Source organism: Sinocyclocheilus rhinocerous, unplaced genomic scaffold (assembly GCF_001515625.1).
Source record: "Sinocyclocheilus rhinocerous isolate Xijiao unplaced genomic scaffold, SAMN03320098_v1.1 scaffold400, whole genome shotgun sequence".
Classification (NCBI taxonomy): Eukaryota; Metazoa; Chordata; class Actinopteri; order Cypriniformes; family Cyprinidae; genus Sinocyclocheilus; species Sinocyclocheilus rhinocerous.
The window spans coordinates 1,217,473-1,233,291 of record NW_015666595.1 but is presented as its reverse complement, the minus strand read 5'-3'; the positions used below and the strand labels follow the sequence as shown (position 1 = coordinate 1,233,291).

At 38.1% G+C, this 15,819-nt stretch overlaps 2 protein-coding genes across 3 annotated transcripts in view; one reads left to right on the top strand and one right to left on the bottom strand.

The window, feature by feature from the left end:
* Positions 1 to 1,897, top strand: part of LOC107732964 (protein Wnt-7b-like) — a 9,315-nt gene extending 7,418 nt beyond the window's left edge. Inside the window, exon 4 of the mRNA XM_016544434.1 lies at positions 260 to 1,897. Within this exon, the coding sequence (XP_016399920.1) occupies positions 260 to 739 (480 nt within the window). The 3' untranslated portion in view covers positions 740 to 1,897. The remainder of the gene's footprint in view (positions 1 to 259) is intronic.
* A 1,899-nt stretch (positions 1,898 to 3,796) lies between these two features.
* LOC107732963 (ataxin-10-like) lies at positions 3,797 to 12,122 on the bottom strand. Of its 2 annotated transcripts, XM_016544432.1 has the most exons (11): positions 11,965 to 12,122; positions 11,488 to 11,682; positions 11,063 to 11,148; positions 10,868 to 10,964; positions 10,555 to 10,722; positions 10,385 to 10,465; positions 9,378 to 9,531; positions 8,872 to 8,980; positions 8,316 to 8,494; positions 5,954 to 6,017; positions 3,797 to 4,738 (listed from the first exon to the last, which is right to left on the bottom strand). In XM_016544432.1, exons 1-11 carry the CDS (start codon positions 12,111 to 12,113, stop codon positions 4,554 to 4,556), a joined length of 1,467 nt encoding a protein of 488 aa, XP_016399918.1. In that variant the 5' UTR covers positions 12,114 to 12,122; the 3' UTR covers positions 3,797 to 4,553. The 2 variants fall into 2 exon arrangements, with proteins under 2 accessions (XP_016399918.1, XP_016399919.1); XM_016544433.1 differs by lacking the exon at positions 11,488 to 11,682 and having other exon boundaries at positions 3,798 to 4,738.
* Between the last annotated feature and the right edge of the window lie 3,697 nt (positions 12,123 to 15,819).

Sequence of the window (15,819 nt, the reverse complement as noted above, 5' to 3'; positions counted from 1 at the left end):
TAAGTTTTAATATATTTACAGTAGGAAATTTACAAAATATCTTCATGGAACATGATATCCTGATTTTTGGCATAAAAAAAAAAACAATCATTTTTATCCATACAATGTATTTTTGGCTATTGCTACAAATATACCCCAGCGACTTGAGACTTTTTTTTTTTTTGGTTTTGTGCTCCAGGGTCACATATATACATTACCGTTCAGTTACAAAACAAAGCACCAACATTTGGTAACACTGGGTTTTTCCCTACTGTTGCAGGTTCTAGAGGAAAGGATGAAGCTGGAATGTAAATGTCATGGTGTCTCCGGCTCATGTACCACAAAAACCTGTTGGACAACTCTGCCGAAATTCCGAGAGATCGGCTATTTGCTTAAGGAGCGTTATGCCACTGCGGTTGAGGTGGAGGCCGTGAGAGCCACGCGTTTTCGCCAACCCTCTTTCCTGCGTCTCAAGCAGTCCCGTGGGTACATAAAACCCACGGACACAGACTTGGTTTACTTGGAGCACTCGCCCAACTATTGTGAGGAGGATGCTGTGACGGGGAGCACGGGAACGAGAGGACGGCTGTGTAACCACACGTCCCCTCACACAGACGGGTGCAACCTGATGTGCTGCGGCCGGGGCCACAACACCCACCAGTACACGCGCGTGTGGCAGTGCAACTGCAAGTTCCAGTGGTGCTGCTTCGTTAAGTGTAACACCTGCAGTGAAAAGACAGAGGTGTTTACCTGTAAATGAGCGAAAGGAAGAGTTAAAAGGACAAGAAAGAAAGGCAAGAAGCCAATGGAAAGAAACAGGAAGTGTTTGAAACAGAAATGGAAGTGTCGAATTGGAAGGCTTCAATTTGCACATCAGGCAGTCTTTATGCAAGAAAGGCCGTTGCCAAAGGAGAACTGGGATGGATAATGAAGATGCCGGAACTTGAGAGGAAAATGCACTGACCTCAGACTGACTTTTTGGGGATTTCATGCAAACATATGGACGCTATATATATGCAGCGCTAGGCTTTTGTAGATATCAGATTCTCACAGACTTGAGGAAGGTCAGTTAGGGCCTGTCCTGAGGACCTGATATTGACTCAAAACTCCTATTGGACAGTCTAAACTGCCCACTAAGGTGATCTTTTTCAAATTAAGACGAGAGGAACTTGTAAGAAATCCCACCAGCTAAACCCCTATGGAAGTTCGAGAGGAAAGAGGTGCTGCAACTTTGCAACTCTGGAAATGCTGGAAAGCTTCAGTCACACTGTATCTGTTTGAACACTGAAAAAAGAACCCTTTTCCCTTCTCTTTGGAGAAAAAAAAAAGACTGAAAATGTTCATACTGTAGTTGTCTCGTAATGGTACACAGAAGTAAAAACTTCTAATATCATTGCTACTGATCTGTTGCTTCCAAAACACAACCTGAAACAGTATAGGACACTGCGTATGTAAAAAGAGCTTCTTTTGCAGTTTACCAATGAAGAAAAGTGGCCAACTCATTTCTACACTTAAGAAACGTTGTGGATACGTTGCCAATTGCTGCACTGGTGGTTATGGCGCGTACTGTGGGCTGTATGGAAACAAAAAACGATTGTTTTTTATGAGAAGAGAAGCTTCCTTAGTCATATCAAGACTTGGCCATGTATGCTGCAATGCTCTAAACGTGAGTGTGTAAATGTGTGTGGGAACGAAAGAGAGAGAGCTTTTAGATACTTCATAGAGTGACCAAACCATTCCCACGAATGCCAGAGACATGGAATTCCACATCACTGCTCCGGCGTGCACAAGGTCTAGTTATATTCCGCCTGAGCCAATGGACCATACAGATATGGGTCAAAAAAAAAAAATGGTTAAAAGGTCACTGGAAATATTTTGAGTAGCATTTGTTTTTCATCTAAATTGTTTATACGAGTTATATAGCTGGCAAATTTGGTAAAATATATTTTTTTATGTAGAGAATATGGCACTTTATGTCAGGTATATTCAGAGTAATTATTGATACTATTTTCTCTGTAATGTTTTTATTGTTTAATTACAGATCTCCAATTTTTGTCCCAGTTTAATTATGTACGTTTTTTTAATGACTTTTCCCGAGTTCTCCATGATTTCTTTTTCAAGTTTGATATGAAATCATCTCATCTTTTTGTTGTCTGGATGTATTTATACTTTTTTGGGGGGCAAAGATTTACAGTAAAATCGCTAGATAAATAAATGAATCAAACAGTTTGGATCAAATACATCAAACTGTGGTCATTTAAATGAATCTTTTTACTGAGCAAAATGGTGCCTTGTTGTTAAATGCACGTCAGCATCTCACGCGACTCAGAAAGTATCTTCCCAGAAGCACCAAGCGGCTTATAGTTGTGGGTGTAGATACTGCGAAACGCTGATCTCGGAGTGACACAGAGCTGTTCCCGCCTGGGTTTGAATAGGCATCCGACCTGGCTCATTCATTCACCCGCCATATGCTCTCTGCCCCTCTGGTCTTTTTCCTGTGGGTGAAAAGCATTGCAGGCAGCCACCGAAGCAGAAGTAAACTGGACCTGTTTTGTTAGCCGTCTGAACTGCTGGGTACCGGAACCGCGTAAGCTCCCAACACTATACCCCGGATTGAGAGAAAAGTCAACCCCGATTGTTTCGCACAAACATTTTGTCATTAAAAAATATGAGGCAGAAAAAACAGGGTGTGGTGGGGAGAGCAGAGGCCTCCATAGAGGGGTATTAATGCTACGGGGGTGTATGTGTGTGGACCACTCAGCTCATTCCAGAACGGGGCGAGATGTGATTCTGCAAGCGAATACTTCTGGTCTGATTCACTTAGAACAAACTAAGGGCAGAACTAGATGACCAGGAGAGCCAAAAAGTGGTGTGGGATAGCCAGAGAGAGAGAGAGAGAGAGAGAGAAAGGCCTGATGACTGATTTCTGGTCAGTTTGAGAGAAGTTGCTCTTCTAATGTTTTATGTATATTAGGCTGGACAGTAAACAAGCAAAACTATCAATAAGAATCTAGGGACACTCTTCCTAAAATAGAAAAGCAGCTATTTTTTATGTGTAAAGACCAATTTAAACAGTTTTTTTAAAAGTAGGCAGAGTATACATTCTATAATAAAGAAAACATGTTGTTTACAAAATTTAATTATTTGATTTATAATCATGAAAATATTTACTTTATATTATTTGAATAGTATATGTTTTCTACTCGATATCAGAATATATATATATATATATACACACACACACACACACAAAAATACCATTCAAAAGTTTGGGGTGAGTAAAATTTCTTTAAAAATAATCAATACTATTTTTAATACAACAAAAATGACAGTAAAGACTTTTACACACAGACACACACACACACACACACACACATAATGTAACAAATTCTGTTCTTTCTTTTGAACTTTCTATTCATCAAAGAATCCTGAAAAAAAAATATATCACAGTTTCCACAAAAATATTAAGCAGCACAGCTGTTCATAATAATAATAAGAAATGTTTCTTGAGCACCAAATCAGCATATTAGACTGATTTCTGAAGGATCATGTGACACTGAAGACTGGAGTAATGATGCTGAAAATTCAGCTTTGCCATCACAGGAATAAATTACATTTTAAAATATATTAAAATAGAAAACAGTTATTTTAAAAAGCAATAATATTTCAAAATATTAATGTTTTTTATCAAATAAATGCAGCCTTAGTGACTTACTTCTTTCAAAAACATTAAAACTGAACCCAAACTTTTGAATAGTTAATGCATACTTTTAAAAAGAATGTTCTATTTTCAAAATTGATCTAGCAGTTTTGAACACTTTTCCGTGTTCAAGTCAAAGCTTGTTGCCTGTAATGGGATCTTTGGTTGTGCTGACTGCAGATTCACACAAATGAGTGTGAAACTGCTCTATTGGTTTAAAAAAATCAGATTTTATGGAATGTACACACAGGTAATTGCGTTGCGTTATTTTATTGTAATAATTGCACTAAATTAAATTTAAATAGACAGCCCTACCATACAGTAATCTCCATCTACCAAGCTACACGGGAAGCTTGTTCAAATAAAAGGGGAATTGTTGAAATTGCACGGCTTTGTAAACAAACCCGATTTTAAAGCACACAAATCTTAAGTCAGCTTTCAAAAAGAAGGATCCGAGTCTCACGGCTATTCAGAGACTAACTTTATGTGTACAGATCAAGAGACGGCCTGGTCTCCATAAAATGCACTGAATTAGGGATTAACCTCTCTTTAGTGGCTGAAAAGCCAGGAAGACACGGTTCTCCTTGTTTCATAGGATTTGAATCCCACTTTGGGGGGGTTGGAATCAAAGACCACTAAATGCATCACAGACGTCAGCATGAGTCCTCTCAGATAAGCTCCTCTGATTGATTTCCTCTTGTGTGGGGAACACAAAGCCCAAACCACCCCCTTATGCTCCCAACTACTGATTGGATATTTAATGACCCCAGTGTGTTGTGGGCGTTTTAAGCCATCTCCAGAGTGTAATATAGCATGGTAAAGGGGTGTGGGGATGGGTTTCAGGGACAGCAGTTTCCAAGCTCTACTTAATCAACTAGGGGTCCTTCTTTAGGGGCCTGAGCAGTAGACTGCCATCCCTTTCTTCCACTCTGAAGCCCATTTCTCTGAGCATTGAGTCGTCTGTCACACCTTGTCTCCGAAGACCTTGTATCAGCTTCTGATTCTCTAGGTTGTGTTCCAGGATGTTCCGGATGGCAAACACAGCCCACTGGCTTATGACTGGAAAGAATATTAAGGACAGTTATTGTTTTCAGTGGTTTTAATGCATTGCTATGTGGTTGTCAGGGTGTTCTTGTTGGTTTCATGCAGGCTTCAGTCAAAAAGCCCACCAAAAAGTCTCCATGATATTCTGGTCTCTAGATAAGGCTCAGGAACTACCTTCAACATAACTTCGCCATTTTATCGTCCACCAGGATGCAAATTCGATCACTTCGAAAAGTAATAGCACATCACTCCTGAATTAATGTCTAAGTTTATAACTAGGGCAGGGACGCACAATATATCAGTTCATCGGTATATCACATAATATTTTATACAAATTTTGCCCATACCAGAAGTGACGCTAGCAACACCAGGTCCAGCAACCATGCTAAACAGTAAGCAACAATGACAACTTCCTAAAGTGGTCAGGAAGCAGCGTCCGTGAGGACACAAGCTCAGCTTAGTGGCTCATCCCCTAGTGAAAGAGCAGCTGGCATTGTGCCCTGCTCTCTTTAATACAGACCGGCAGTGATCGCTAGAGAATGAAAGTTTTTTTTTTTTTTTTAACAACAGTGCCAGCATCAGTCAAGGAGCCTTTGGAAACACAGCTGTAATACATCAGATTGTCGTGTTATCAATGAACCGTTTCATATGGAACAGAGTTGGCAGGATGCAGGTCAACACTATAAAAATACAAAATGTCACTTAATTTCATTCAAGTGGTGATTTTCCACCCAGGATTTCAATCAAGTTTTCCAGAAAGTGTTGCACATCTATAAAACTGACTTCTGTCAACACCACAAAATTACTCATATATGCAATACCTACATTTAGCTTCATAAACTATTACGACTAGATATTTCCCACAAGGAGACTGATGAGTGAGGGTTACAAAATGATCGTGAGTCAGCCCAACAGTTCCACCTCTCTACAGGGGACGTTGCTAGGTGGTGGGACATGAAACCATTGGGCAAGATGCTGGCTTGTCTCGAATAACATCTCAACTGCGTTTTCAACTCTGAACAAGCCACCAATCATTCAAACATGAAACACTGCGGTAAAACCTCCATTAGTAATGGAATTTAAGGGGCCATTACAATGCTATTCACACTACAGATAGCAATATCTTTGCATTTTCTGTGGTGGTTTTCACTAAACCAGAAAACCCTCATTAAATACACCTCAAAAGCACAGTGTGAAAAAATAAGTGCATGGAGTCACAATCAAGGATACAGGGGTTGTTGCTGTCGATGCTGCAGTTGTCCAGAATGAGAGCTATACCGTCCAGTTCTCTTACCTATAGGGGACAAATGGAAAAAACAAGGAAAACAGTCTTTAACAGGGACATTGTGAGCCAGACTGGTCAGAAAACAATTACTTTCCATGGAGGAAAGTCCATGCGGTTGAGCTCTGGTTTGGCGCAGTCAAACGAGTTTGCGCTGGTTTTCGTCACATGCAGTGTCCAACTATACTGTACATTACCCCGAGTATGTATCGTAACCCAAGAGCTACAGCGGTTGCCCTTTAACCACCTTGATTCCATAAAAAAAAAAAGACTGAATAAGAAAGAGGAGACATAAGACATAGAGCCCTGACAATTTTCTGCTGCTAATGACAAGCATGGCGTTTGATTGAGAAAGTAGTGCTAGCAATAAAACTAAGGGAAACTTATGTAACCGTACGCTTCAGCCACAGAATTAGTTTTGTTTGGCTATCCTCTCATGTAGTGGACTACTGCAGAGGCAGCATTTTAAGGCATCAGCACTCCTGATGCAAAAGCTGGTCCTACGCTTAACTGTACTGCCACCTAAGATACTTTCTTGTAGCAAAGCAAACACTGACAAAAAAATCCAAAACGGCAAGCAAGTGGATAGAAATGTAGTTCAAAAAACATATTTCATTAAAAATGGCAAAGTATCGATAAAAACAGTTCAGTTTTATAAAAACTCATTTTTTTAATAATATATTTGTGTTTAACATATTGTTATGCTTTTTTGAGTATACCATTAGCAGTATAACAACATAACACTAAACTGTGTTTTGCATGAGAATTGCAATTGTGTGGTACTGCTTTTTATGTAGAGCTGTCTAAATTAGTCATTTAAGAGGTCCTCTAACAAAGACGATGGTTTAGAAACATGGGAATTTAAAAGTTGACCTTCTTTAGACTCATGCGTCTAGCACAACAATAAAACATCCCCAACAATAAAACCGTCTGGTTTACATAGAAAAGTAATGGAAAAGCAGTACAGTGGAATGCAAAAATGCATTCTGAGTGAACGGCCCATTAGAAAGCAGCAACGGGAGCTGTGTGCTCACAAGGTTTTGGTCAAAAACTGAGGGTGCAGGCTTGCTATTGTTTTTTGACCTTTGACCTCTCAGTTGTGTGCCTTGACCCTATTTAAGAAGGCTGGTACTAGGTTCTCCTCTGTGCTGATTGAAGGGGACAGACCTGAAAGCCTGAAAATCCCTCCATCGCAGGAGGCTGCTTACAAGAGAATTCATTAAAAAGAAAAAAAAAAAAAAGAAGAAAGGGAACAAAGTGGAAAAAGTTTTGGGGAAGAAATGAGATGATACAAGCATGAAATTCAGAATGGTTCTCGAGTCTTTATCTACCGGCATTAATCCCCTGATTAGTTTTCAAGGAGGGAGCTTCCACAAACAAAAAGCCCAGGCCTGGGTTGATGGACAGAGAGAAAGGCTCTAAACCACAGCATTGTTAATGTGTTTACCACGACTGGGTTGTGCTGTCCGTTGATCAGTACGCTACTGGAGTTGGCTGCAAACTCTATGGTGTTAGTTTCATCATTCATTGCCAACACATTCCAACAAGTCATAGAAAATCGCAGGAGAGGAAGTTTAAAAGATGATTTCCAAGAATTTTGCTAACTACTTCCTTCCCTTGGCAATCACACTGACTATTTCAGTTTTTCTTACCCATCAATCAGTTCTCTTTTATTGATGAATTTCAAGCAAGGTGCAGTCAGGCAAAACTACATCTTTTTCAACCAGTCTCGACTATCAAACATTTTTACCATAATTTGCCAAAAAAACTTGTCAGGCATATTTAGAGGAAAGATTAGATGACAGTATTTAAGGATCACAGTGCAGCCCCCTCAAAACTAATTAATTGTAATTGTAAACCTTTACCAATTTTTACCACTATCCTTCAAACCCCTAGGTTTTACCCATTTGTCAGCAAGAGGTTTTTAATCATTTAAAATATAATAAAATTTAGTATGACTACTTTTTCTTTTACACATTTTAATAAGTACAGGTCAGAATAAGTATGTTGTTTGATTTTTACAAAAATATATGTTGCGCTGATTGGCGATGGAAGTTATTTGAAAGATTAAAGCAGACGCTTGCATTTAATGTCATTTCTATGTATATAAAATCACTTTTGTAAACTTAATTTTAATGCGGACACCAAAATGCGATGTCTCATCTTTGACCCATATACATATGGGGTCTCGGTTCTGAAAATATGTCGTTTTGCACATCTCTAATAATGTGACTGCACTTTTCATATATGCAAAATCTCCTATTTGCACACACACTTACACACCATTCTAGAAGCTACAGCGTGCAGTACCTTGTCTTGGTTGACAACGTGGCCATGACACAGGTTCCCAATGAGCCGAATGAGATGAGCTTTGAAACTGAGGGCAGGATGGGTATCGGCGCCCCCTGGCCTTGTCAAGGAGAAATCGTGTGCTGCGGTGAACACATTTTTACTGGTTTTGCCCAGTAAGTGGACCTCTTTCAAGATATCTGAGGATGACAAAGAAGATCTCTCGAGAATTTACACATTACATACAAGATGTGAGAGAGAGTGAGAGAAATGCATGCTGGCATGACTAATAAAATAGGAAAGGAGAGAAAAAGCATATAGGGGTGTGTGGTTTGATTTTTCAGTTTAGTTAATCATCTGCAAGACAGATAGTATGAGGGATAGCAAGCTCAGCCCCATGTTTTCAAGAGTTTTTACAGAGTGATTATGCAGTTGTACCAAAACAAATATTTTGCATCTTCAATTCATGGCAGAGACTTGATAATTTCCTATGGTTTTTGTGTATTCACATTAAGAATGCATTAGGATTTTTATTTCCAACAAAAGCAAAAGCATTACGCCAGTACTCCAAATTTACCAACTGTTGCTCTCAAAAGGTCAGAGTCATCCTGCAGGGCCATAAACTCCTTGCAGTCAGAGGTCATCTCACAAAGGATGTCTAAAAGCCTGATGACAACCATAGCCTCCTACAAACGTAGAGAAAATACCAGGCTTAGTACATTATCTATAAAAGAGATTTTTTTTATGTTTTTGAAAGAAGTCTCTTCTTTCAATGCTCACCAAGGCTGCATTTTTTTGAGTATATTATAAATGTAATTTATTCCTGTATTGGCAAAGCTGAATTTTCAGCAGCCATTACTCCAGTCTTCAGTGTCACATGATCCTTCAGAAATCATTTTAAAATGCTGATTTGGTGCTCAAGAATAAAAGTAATAACAGTAGTTTCTTAATGTCCAATATCAACAGACACTGATAAAACATCCATAATATTGCCCACTATACAACATGATCCCAATATTCTGAATATGCATATTGCATACTAACATGAAGAGGTTCAATATGAGCATTGCAGATAAAGCTGACCTGGTCATCTGATGATTCAGAGCTCAGGGTGAGAACAGCACTGCAGTGATCAGTGAAGCAGGAAGCCAGGAACTGAGCTATGCTCAGAGGCATTAAGCAGTTCTCCTCCTCAACAACACCAAGCTGTGCTAATATCAGCTCCAGCAGTGTGAGCCTGTTAGTATACAATTACATTCACAAAATAATCTATATCAAAACATACAATATAATTTAGAAAGATACATGTATTCTTGTGGCCCATTTTACTATGCTTTAAGAGAGTTGATCAGGCTCTGTTCCAAACCCTAGTGAGCTGTCTTAATGTCTACACGTCACAGAGAATTACTTTTTAAGGAAGCATCCTAACCAAAGTGGAACCTCATTGGCCCAGACAGAATTATTTAATTTGAATATTTTCAATAGATAATAATACACAGAAAGACATAAGTACAAAAGTGTAGTGAAAAAAAATGTGTTTATTTTATTATGTTATGTGACTATTTTCTTTTGGTATTTTTTTTTAGATGGCATCCACCATCTTGGCCAGTTCCTTACAATGCCTTATCTACAAAGGATGAAATGTTACCTTATAATTTTTGGTTATTTAAAATGTATTTAAAATGCCTACTATTTGGAACAGCCAATGATGTCTGAAAATGCTGTCTAGTTAGGCAGCTCACTAGCATTTATAAACCTTTGTTAGTTAATAAAAATGTTCATGTTCGTGTTAGTTCACAGTGCATTAACAGATAAAACTTCTGAACTGAAAAAATTTATTAGTAAATGTTGAGATTAACACTACCTAAAATGAATAAATGCTCATTGTTAGTTCATGTTAACAACTAATGTAGTTAATGTTAACAAATGAAACCACATTGTAAAGTGTTACTAGAATTTGTAACAGCCTTAAAAAAACACTGAATCAAATCATCCAAAAAGTCAAAACTCAGTATTGTGATGTATTAACCTAGATGTAAGTACTTCTCATCTTTGTGCAATAACTGAATTAAATAATTGAGAGTTTTTACCTTTCCTCATTGGTCATTTCGGTGTACATCCTCCTAATGAGCTCTGACGACTTGAGAAAGTGTTTTGTGACAATAAAGACCCTGTAAGAAGAGTAATATACGACCAAAATGGGGTATAAAATTGGCCTAAATAACAGATGTGCTTGTTTCAATGAAAACACAAAGCTTACGTCCAGTCCACATCAGGCAATGTCCTGCACAAGTCCATGATCTTCAGGGACAATTTAAGCTGCTGTGTGTCTTTAACTAGCTGCTCTGTCTTGTGTTTATCCAGACAAGTGTGGATCACCATACATGTGTATGAAACAGCTTTCTCATCTGCGAGCTCCAAAAGGTCCCTTGAAAGAGATAAAAGTGGTTACAAAACCGCAGCAGTAGAGGGCTTTACAAATCAGTGGCATTTTACAAAATGAAGACCAAACACATTTTTGACTGGCATCGTAAGAAATGCATCAGCGGCCGCCCGACCATAAATTCACTCACCAAAAGACAAGCGGGAAACCAAGCTCCCAGATGTCATCTTTGCAAAGCTGGTTTCCAACAGCAATGTTACCAAGAAACTGAATCCCACATCGAAGTGCTGCCAATGGATAGAGTCATACATTGAGTTATCTGCCCGTTACCCTCCATCTTACAGAGAAGATCCTTTCTATACAGCTGAAAACACTTGAAACTCACCGTCATAAACGTCATTTGAACCTCCTGATGAAATCTTGAGGAGTCTGGCCAAGATCTCAAAAGATAGCTTGATAGAGCCTACATCTCTGTGAAGATAAAAAGTTTTTTTTGTTTGTTTGTATGATGTTATAAACAGTGTCTGTAAGCCTGAGACCACATCAAAAATCTGCAAAATCCTAGGATAAAAAAAAAAACAGTTCTGACATAAAATAAAGAAACAAATTGAATTAAATTGAGAACATACAAAATATTTTAAAATACATAATATCATATAATATATTTAGACAATACATTTTTGTTACATTTTAATCACATATTTATGCCAAGGAAATCATTTGAAATGAAAAATGTTACAATAAATTAAAAAATGCTAACTTTATTCATTTGTATTAGTGGTCTCAGACTTTTTGGACACTGTACACTACCTCAGACAGCACTGGTTTTGAGTGCACTGTACGCATGCATTTCTGTGCGCTCTGAAACACTCTGCGGTGAGTTTAAGGCACAGAGATGCTGCTTCTTCCTGTGAATCCATCTTTTCAACCAAATGCTGAACATCCACAAAAAGCCTCGACAGCACTGCAAAGAGGTTTCCAAGAGCCTCTCTGTCAACACTGGCTCTGAAACAAAACAGAAACAAACTGTGTCAGTCTATTTTCAGTTCGATGAATGTTTATGGCAGTAAGTTCCATGCATCCTGCCACTTTCTTCATAAACAATAACTGGTTCATGTGTAAGTACACAGTATACATAGACTAATAGGGTGTTATGTGTGATTTTTAAAACGCTAAATATTTTCTTTAAACAGCTCTTTAACCTGTAGAAATATGCAACACATACTCTGCTGACATACAAAACACCCACATTTCGGTTCATTTTTTAAAGTGGAAAATGTGTAGTACCTGAACTGCTCCTCCCGTAAAGCTGTCGTCACAGTTTGCAAAGTTATGAGATGCGTGTTTGTAAGTTTTTCTGTGGCTATTTGACAGAGCGCGCTGTTTATGTTCTGCATGCTGTCACTGGAGGCTGCCATCAACACACGCGCGCACATAAACACAGCCCTTTACTTCCGCCTCTCGGCTAGAATGGATTTCAAAATAAAAGCCCGCGAACTTACGTGAAGGTTCTAATTTTATTTGATACTGGTAATGGTTATATTTTTGGTTTATATTATTTAAAGTCTATAAACTATATTTGAAAGAAACAAAGGAACTTCTTAATTGTGTGTAAGAGACCCTCTTAAATCTGAGATTAAAGAGATCTGACTTTTTGTTATTACCGTGTTAATTAAAATTGATTAATAAAAAAGATTTTTGTTACAATTCACTGAATATTCATTTAATAGATTTCAATTATTACATACAGTCAAGGAGGTCAAGACCCATAAGGTGGAACAGGCGAAAATCACCTTCCAGTGAATACATTAATCACTCTGCTTAGGAACAGAACAAATAGTAACCATGACATTATAGAACGAATCCAAAGTCACATTACTATTTTTTGAGTTTTGATTTTATGCCATCACTCGTGTTCCACTAAGAAACTCTGAGAAGGACACTGATTGAATCGGATCTTGAGAGGACAGACCGAATGTTTGTGACAATGCCTAAACATTATTACGTGATGTAACTTTCTTGATGTCCCCGTTCAAGGATGAAATCATCCAGACCATTTTAAGCCAGGCCATCTGACACCCATTCATCTGAATCAAACGTTCAAAGGACTTCGACATCAATAGTTCCAGTTTTTTCATAAGCAAGATGTGGGGACAAGTGGTCCAGCTGAAACAACAAAAGGCCTGAGTTCCCCTTTGAATCCTCAGAAGTGCCAGAGTATTTTGGGTCATTGGCTTTCCATTCTGTGGTTCATTTCGTGTTTTTTCTGGCCAGGGAAATGCACTGAAGGAAGTTGGTCTTGCATGAAGAATATAATTACAGGTGGTTTTGTATCAGACATATATCCTCGGGTTAAGGGTGGACCCGCTGCTACTACATAAATGGGGTAGTGCCGCTACCAGACCCTAAAACAGTCGTTGATCATGAGAGACAGAAGCCAACTGAAAGCATCTACTGTGTTTAATGGCTTACAGGGCCAGCCGACAATGTTCCCCTCCACCACTCTAAATGTATCTTGTGTCCTTGAGCAGATAAATATGTGCTAAATCAATGATCACTTTGCACGGCAGCTAAACGCTTGCAGAAATACAAGTTGGGATGTGTGTTGCTCTAATATGGTTCTCATAAAACACTTCCTCATGGGAAGCAGCTGGGTGCAGTGAAGTATTGCTTTCACAATGAAAGACTTGCAGGAGACACATTATAATATATCATGCCACATTTTCATTCCAGGAGGAGGCTTGTTCTACAATAGTTTCAATATTGAGAGTGTTGGATAGAAAATATCACTAACACTATTGTGTGCAACAGGACGTAACGTGTCTTTACAGGTTACGAAAGCACAACATAACAGTACACAGCACTTTAACGCGATTGAAGCTCTGTTGGGTTTAATGTAAATGCAGCAATCACAGGAAACCCACTTCTAATTGCGCAATAAACCTCGAGAGAACTTCATCTAGAACAGTTTTTCCTCTAATTTTCGATACTTCATTTTCTAAGGATGATTTGTTATCTCCTCTGACCTAAAATAAAGAAAAAGTTAAGAAAGTAGCCCATATTTGACTGACAGCCAGGAGGTTCGTCTAGTATTTGTAACAGATCCATTTACTTTGAGAAGCATTTTTGACATTTTGCCCCATTTCTAAATAACAATCACCAATATCTGCTGTATCAACAAAATCATCAAAATGTCCATCATCAATGACTGTACAGTATGATAGTGAGTGATGCTTGTGAATGAAACTTCACCCTTTGTATATTCTAAATGCATGTTATTAATCTTATTGAGAGTGATCTGTGCTTAAGGTTTTTTTTTTTTTTACCTCCAAAATACTGTGAGTGTTGACACGTTGACCTTTATAAGACGGTGGATATATCTATGTTTCTGGAGCCATAGATATGTATAGGTAGATGCCACATTTGGCCGCTCCACACACATAGAACCATGTCACTCTGAATCCATTTCACTCTGATATATATCACAACAGGTGATACATATCATACACAATTTCTGTTAAATTGCAGCTAAAGGCTATTTACTTTTCAGTGAACTTACTAGAGCCTAGAATATTGAAATACACATAATATCTAGATTAAATTATTAAAAGGTTGTACGGATACAATTTTATATTACAGAAGTAGTGAAACAGGGGTTTAAGTATCACATTTTATCTTTCCTCATCTCTGGACCTGACAATTCGTCTCGTCACAACCTCAAATCTCTAGACCCACAGGTAGAAACCTTCCAAACCATAAGGGGAAAAGATCTGTATCTGGAAAAATCACGGCCACAGCGTTTTTTTACAAAGATCATTTACAGTCAGTCTGTTGAAGACCACCCAAAACTAACAGAGAGAACCATTATTCATTCTCAAAGGAAGCCTCAAAGCCACAAACTCAACTGTACTTTCTTGCTGGCCTCCATGGATCTATAAATAGATTGCATGATTCCTTTCACTTTTTAGCACAAAAAGGGGGTGTCCTAATTGTTTCGACTTAGTCAGTCAAGTTAAAAACATGATTAGCAAAAAAAAAAGTATGTTGATTGGATTCCCAAAATGACTTTTGGGATCCTGTCTCCTGATCTATAGGGCTGGGGGCGGGAATGTGATGAAAAAAGTAGATATATGTGCGGTTGGTTTTAGTCTCGGTTAATGTGAAACTGCAGCTCAGACCAAGCACCCCTTCTACTGACCACACAAAGAATTACACACCGTAACAAAAACAAAATTAGCTGTGAATTAAGTGCATTATCTAAAGCAGTGGGTTCTCAACCTGGAGCCCAGAGCAAACTTCTAAGAGAGCCTCAAGATGAACTAAAGTGATTTGAAGAAAAAAAAAAAAAGCATTAAAATAAGATAAAACAACTAATGATCAAAATATAAGCTGACATCATATTTCTCAGTTTAATTTGGTTATGCCATGTTTAAAATATTTTCTTGGGTAAATTGCTGAGAAATTGGTATTAGCACGTAAAAAAAAATCACAAATGACTACAAAAGTCCCATAAATTCATTTGTAATGTAAATGCTGAAGAACATTCAGCTATTGAATTAGTCTTCTGGAATTTTAATTGTTAATATTAATTTTAATATATTGCCACTCCTAGTTTCTGTAAACACAAAAGTTTTAATTACAGCAGAAGCACCAGCAATATCTTGAGGAGCCTTCAAATATTTACTTTGTCAATGGGGAACCTTGAAATGGAGAACCACTGATTTAAAGAGTTAAAGCATCTGTTTAACTGCTGCCATCAAACAGTTCAATGCCTTCTGAATCTATTTTGACTATTAATTTTGTGGGTAACACTTTACAATAAGGTTCATTAGTTAACGATTGTTAACTACTTTAGTTAACATGAACTAAGCACAACCCTCTACATTGCTAGTAAATCACTCGCAAATGCGACTAAATCTTCACTCTGGCGACTAAATGATGTCTAATATTAGCCAATGGCTAATACATTCTCAGATTTTACTCGCCAGTGTGAGTTGGAGGCCAAGTATAAGTTTAGCTCAGATATATTTTCACTCGCCGAACACTCTCTGACTGAGCACATCAGAGTTTCACTCTCCGTCAAGCGATCTGTGCTCTTTTTTCAGTTCATCTCAATGGATGCGCAACGCACCTGTATTTAAC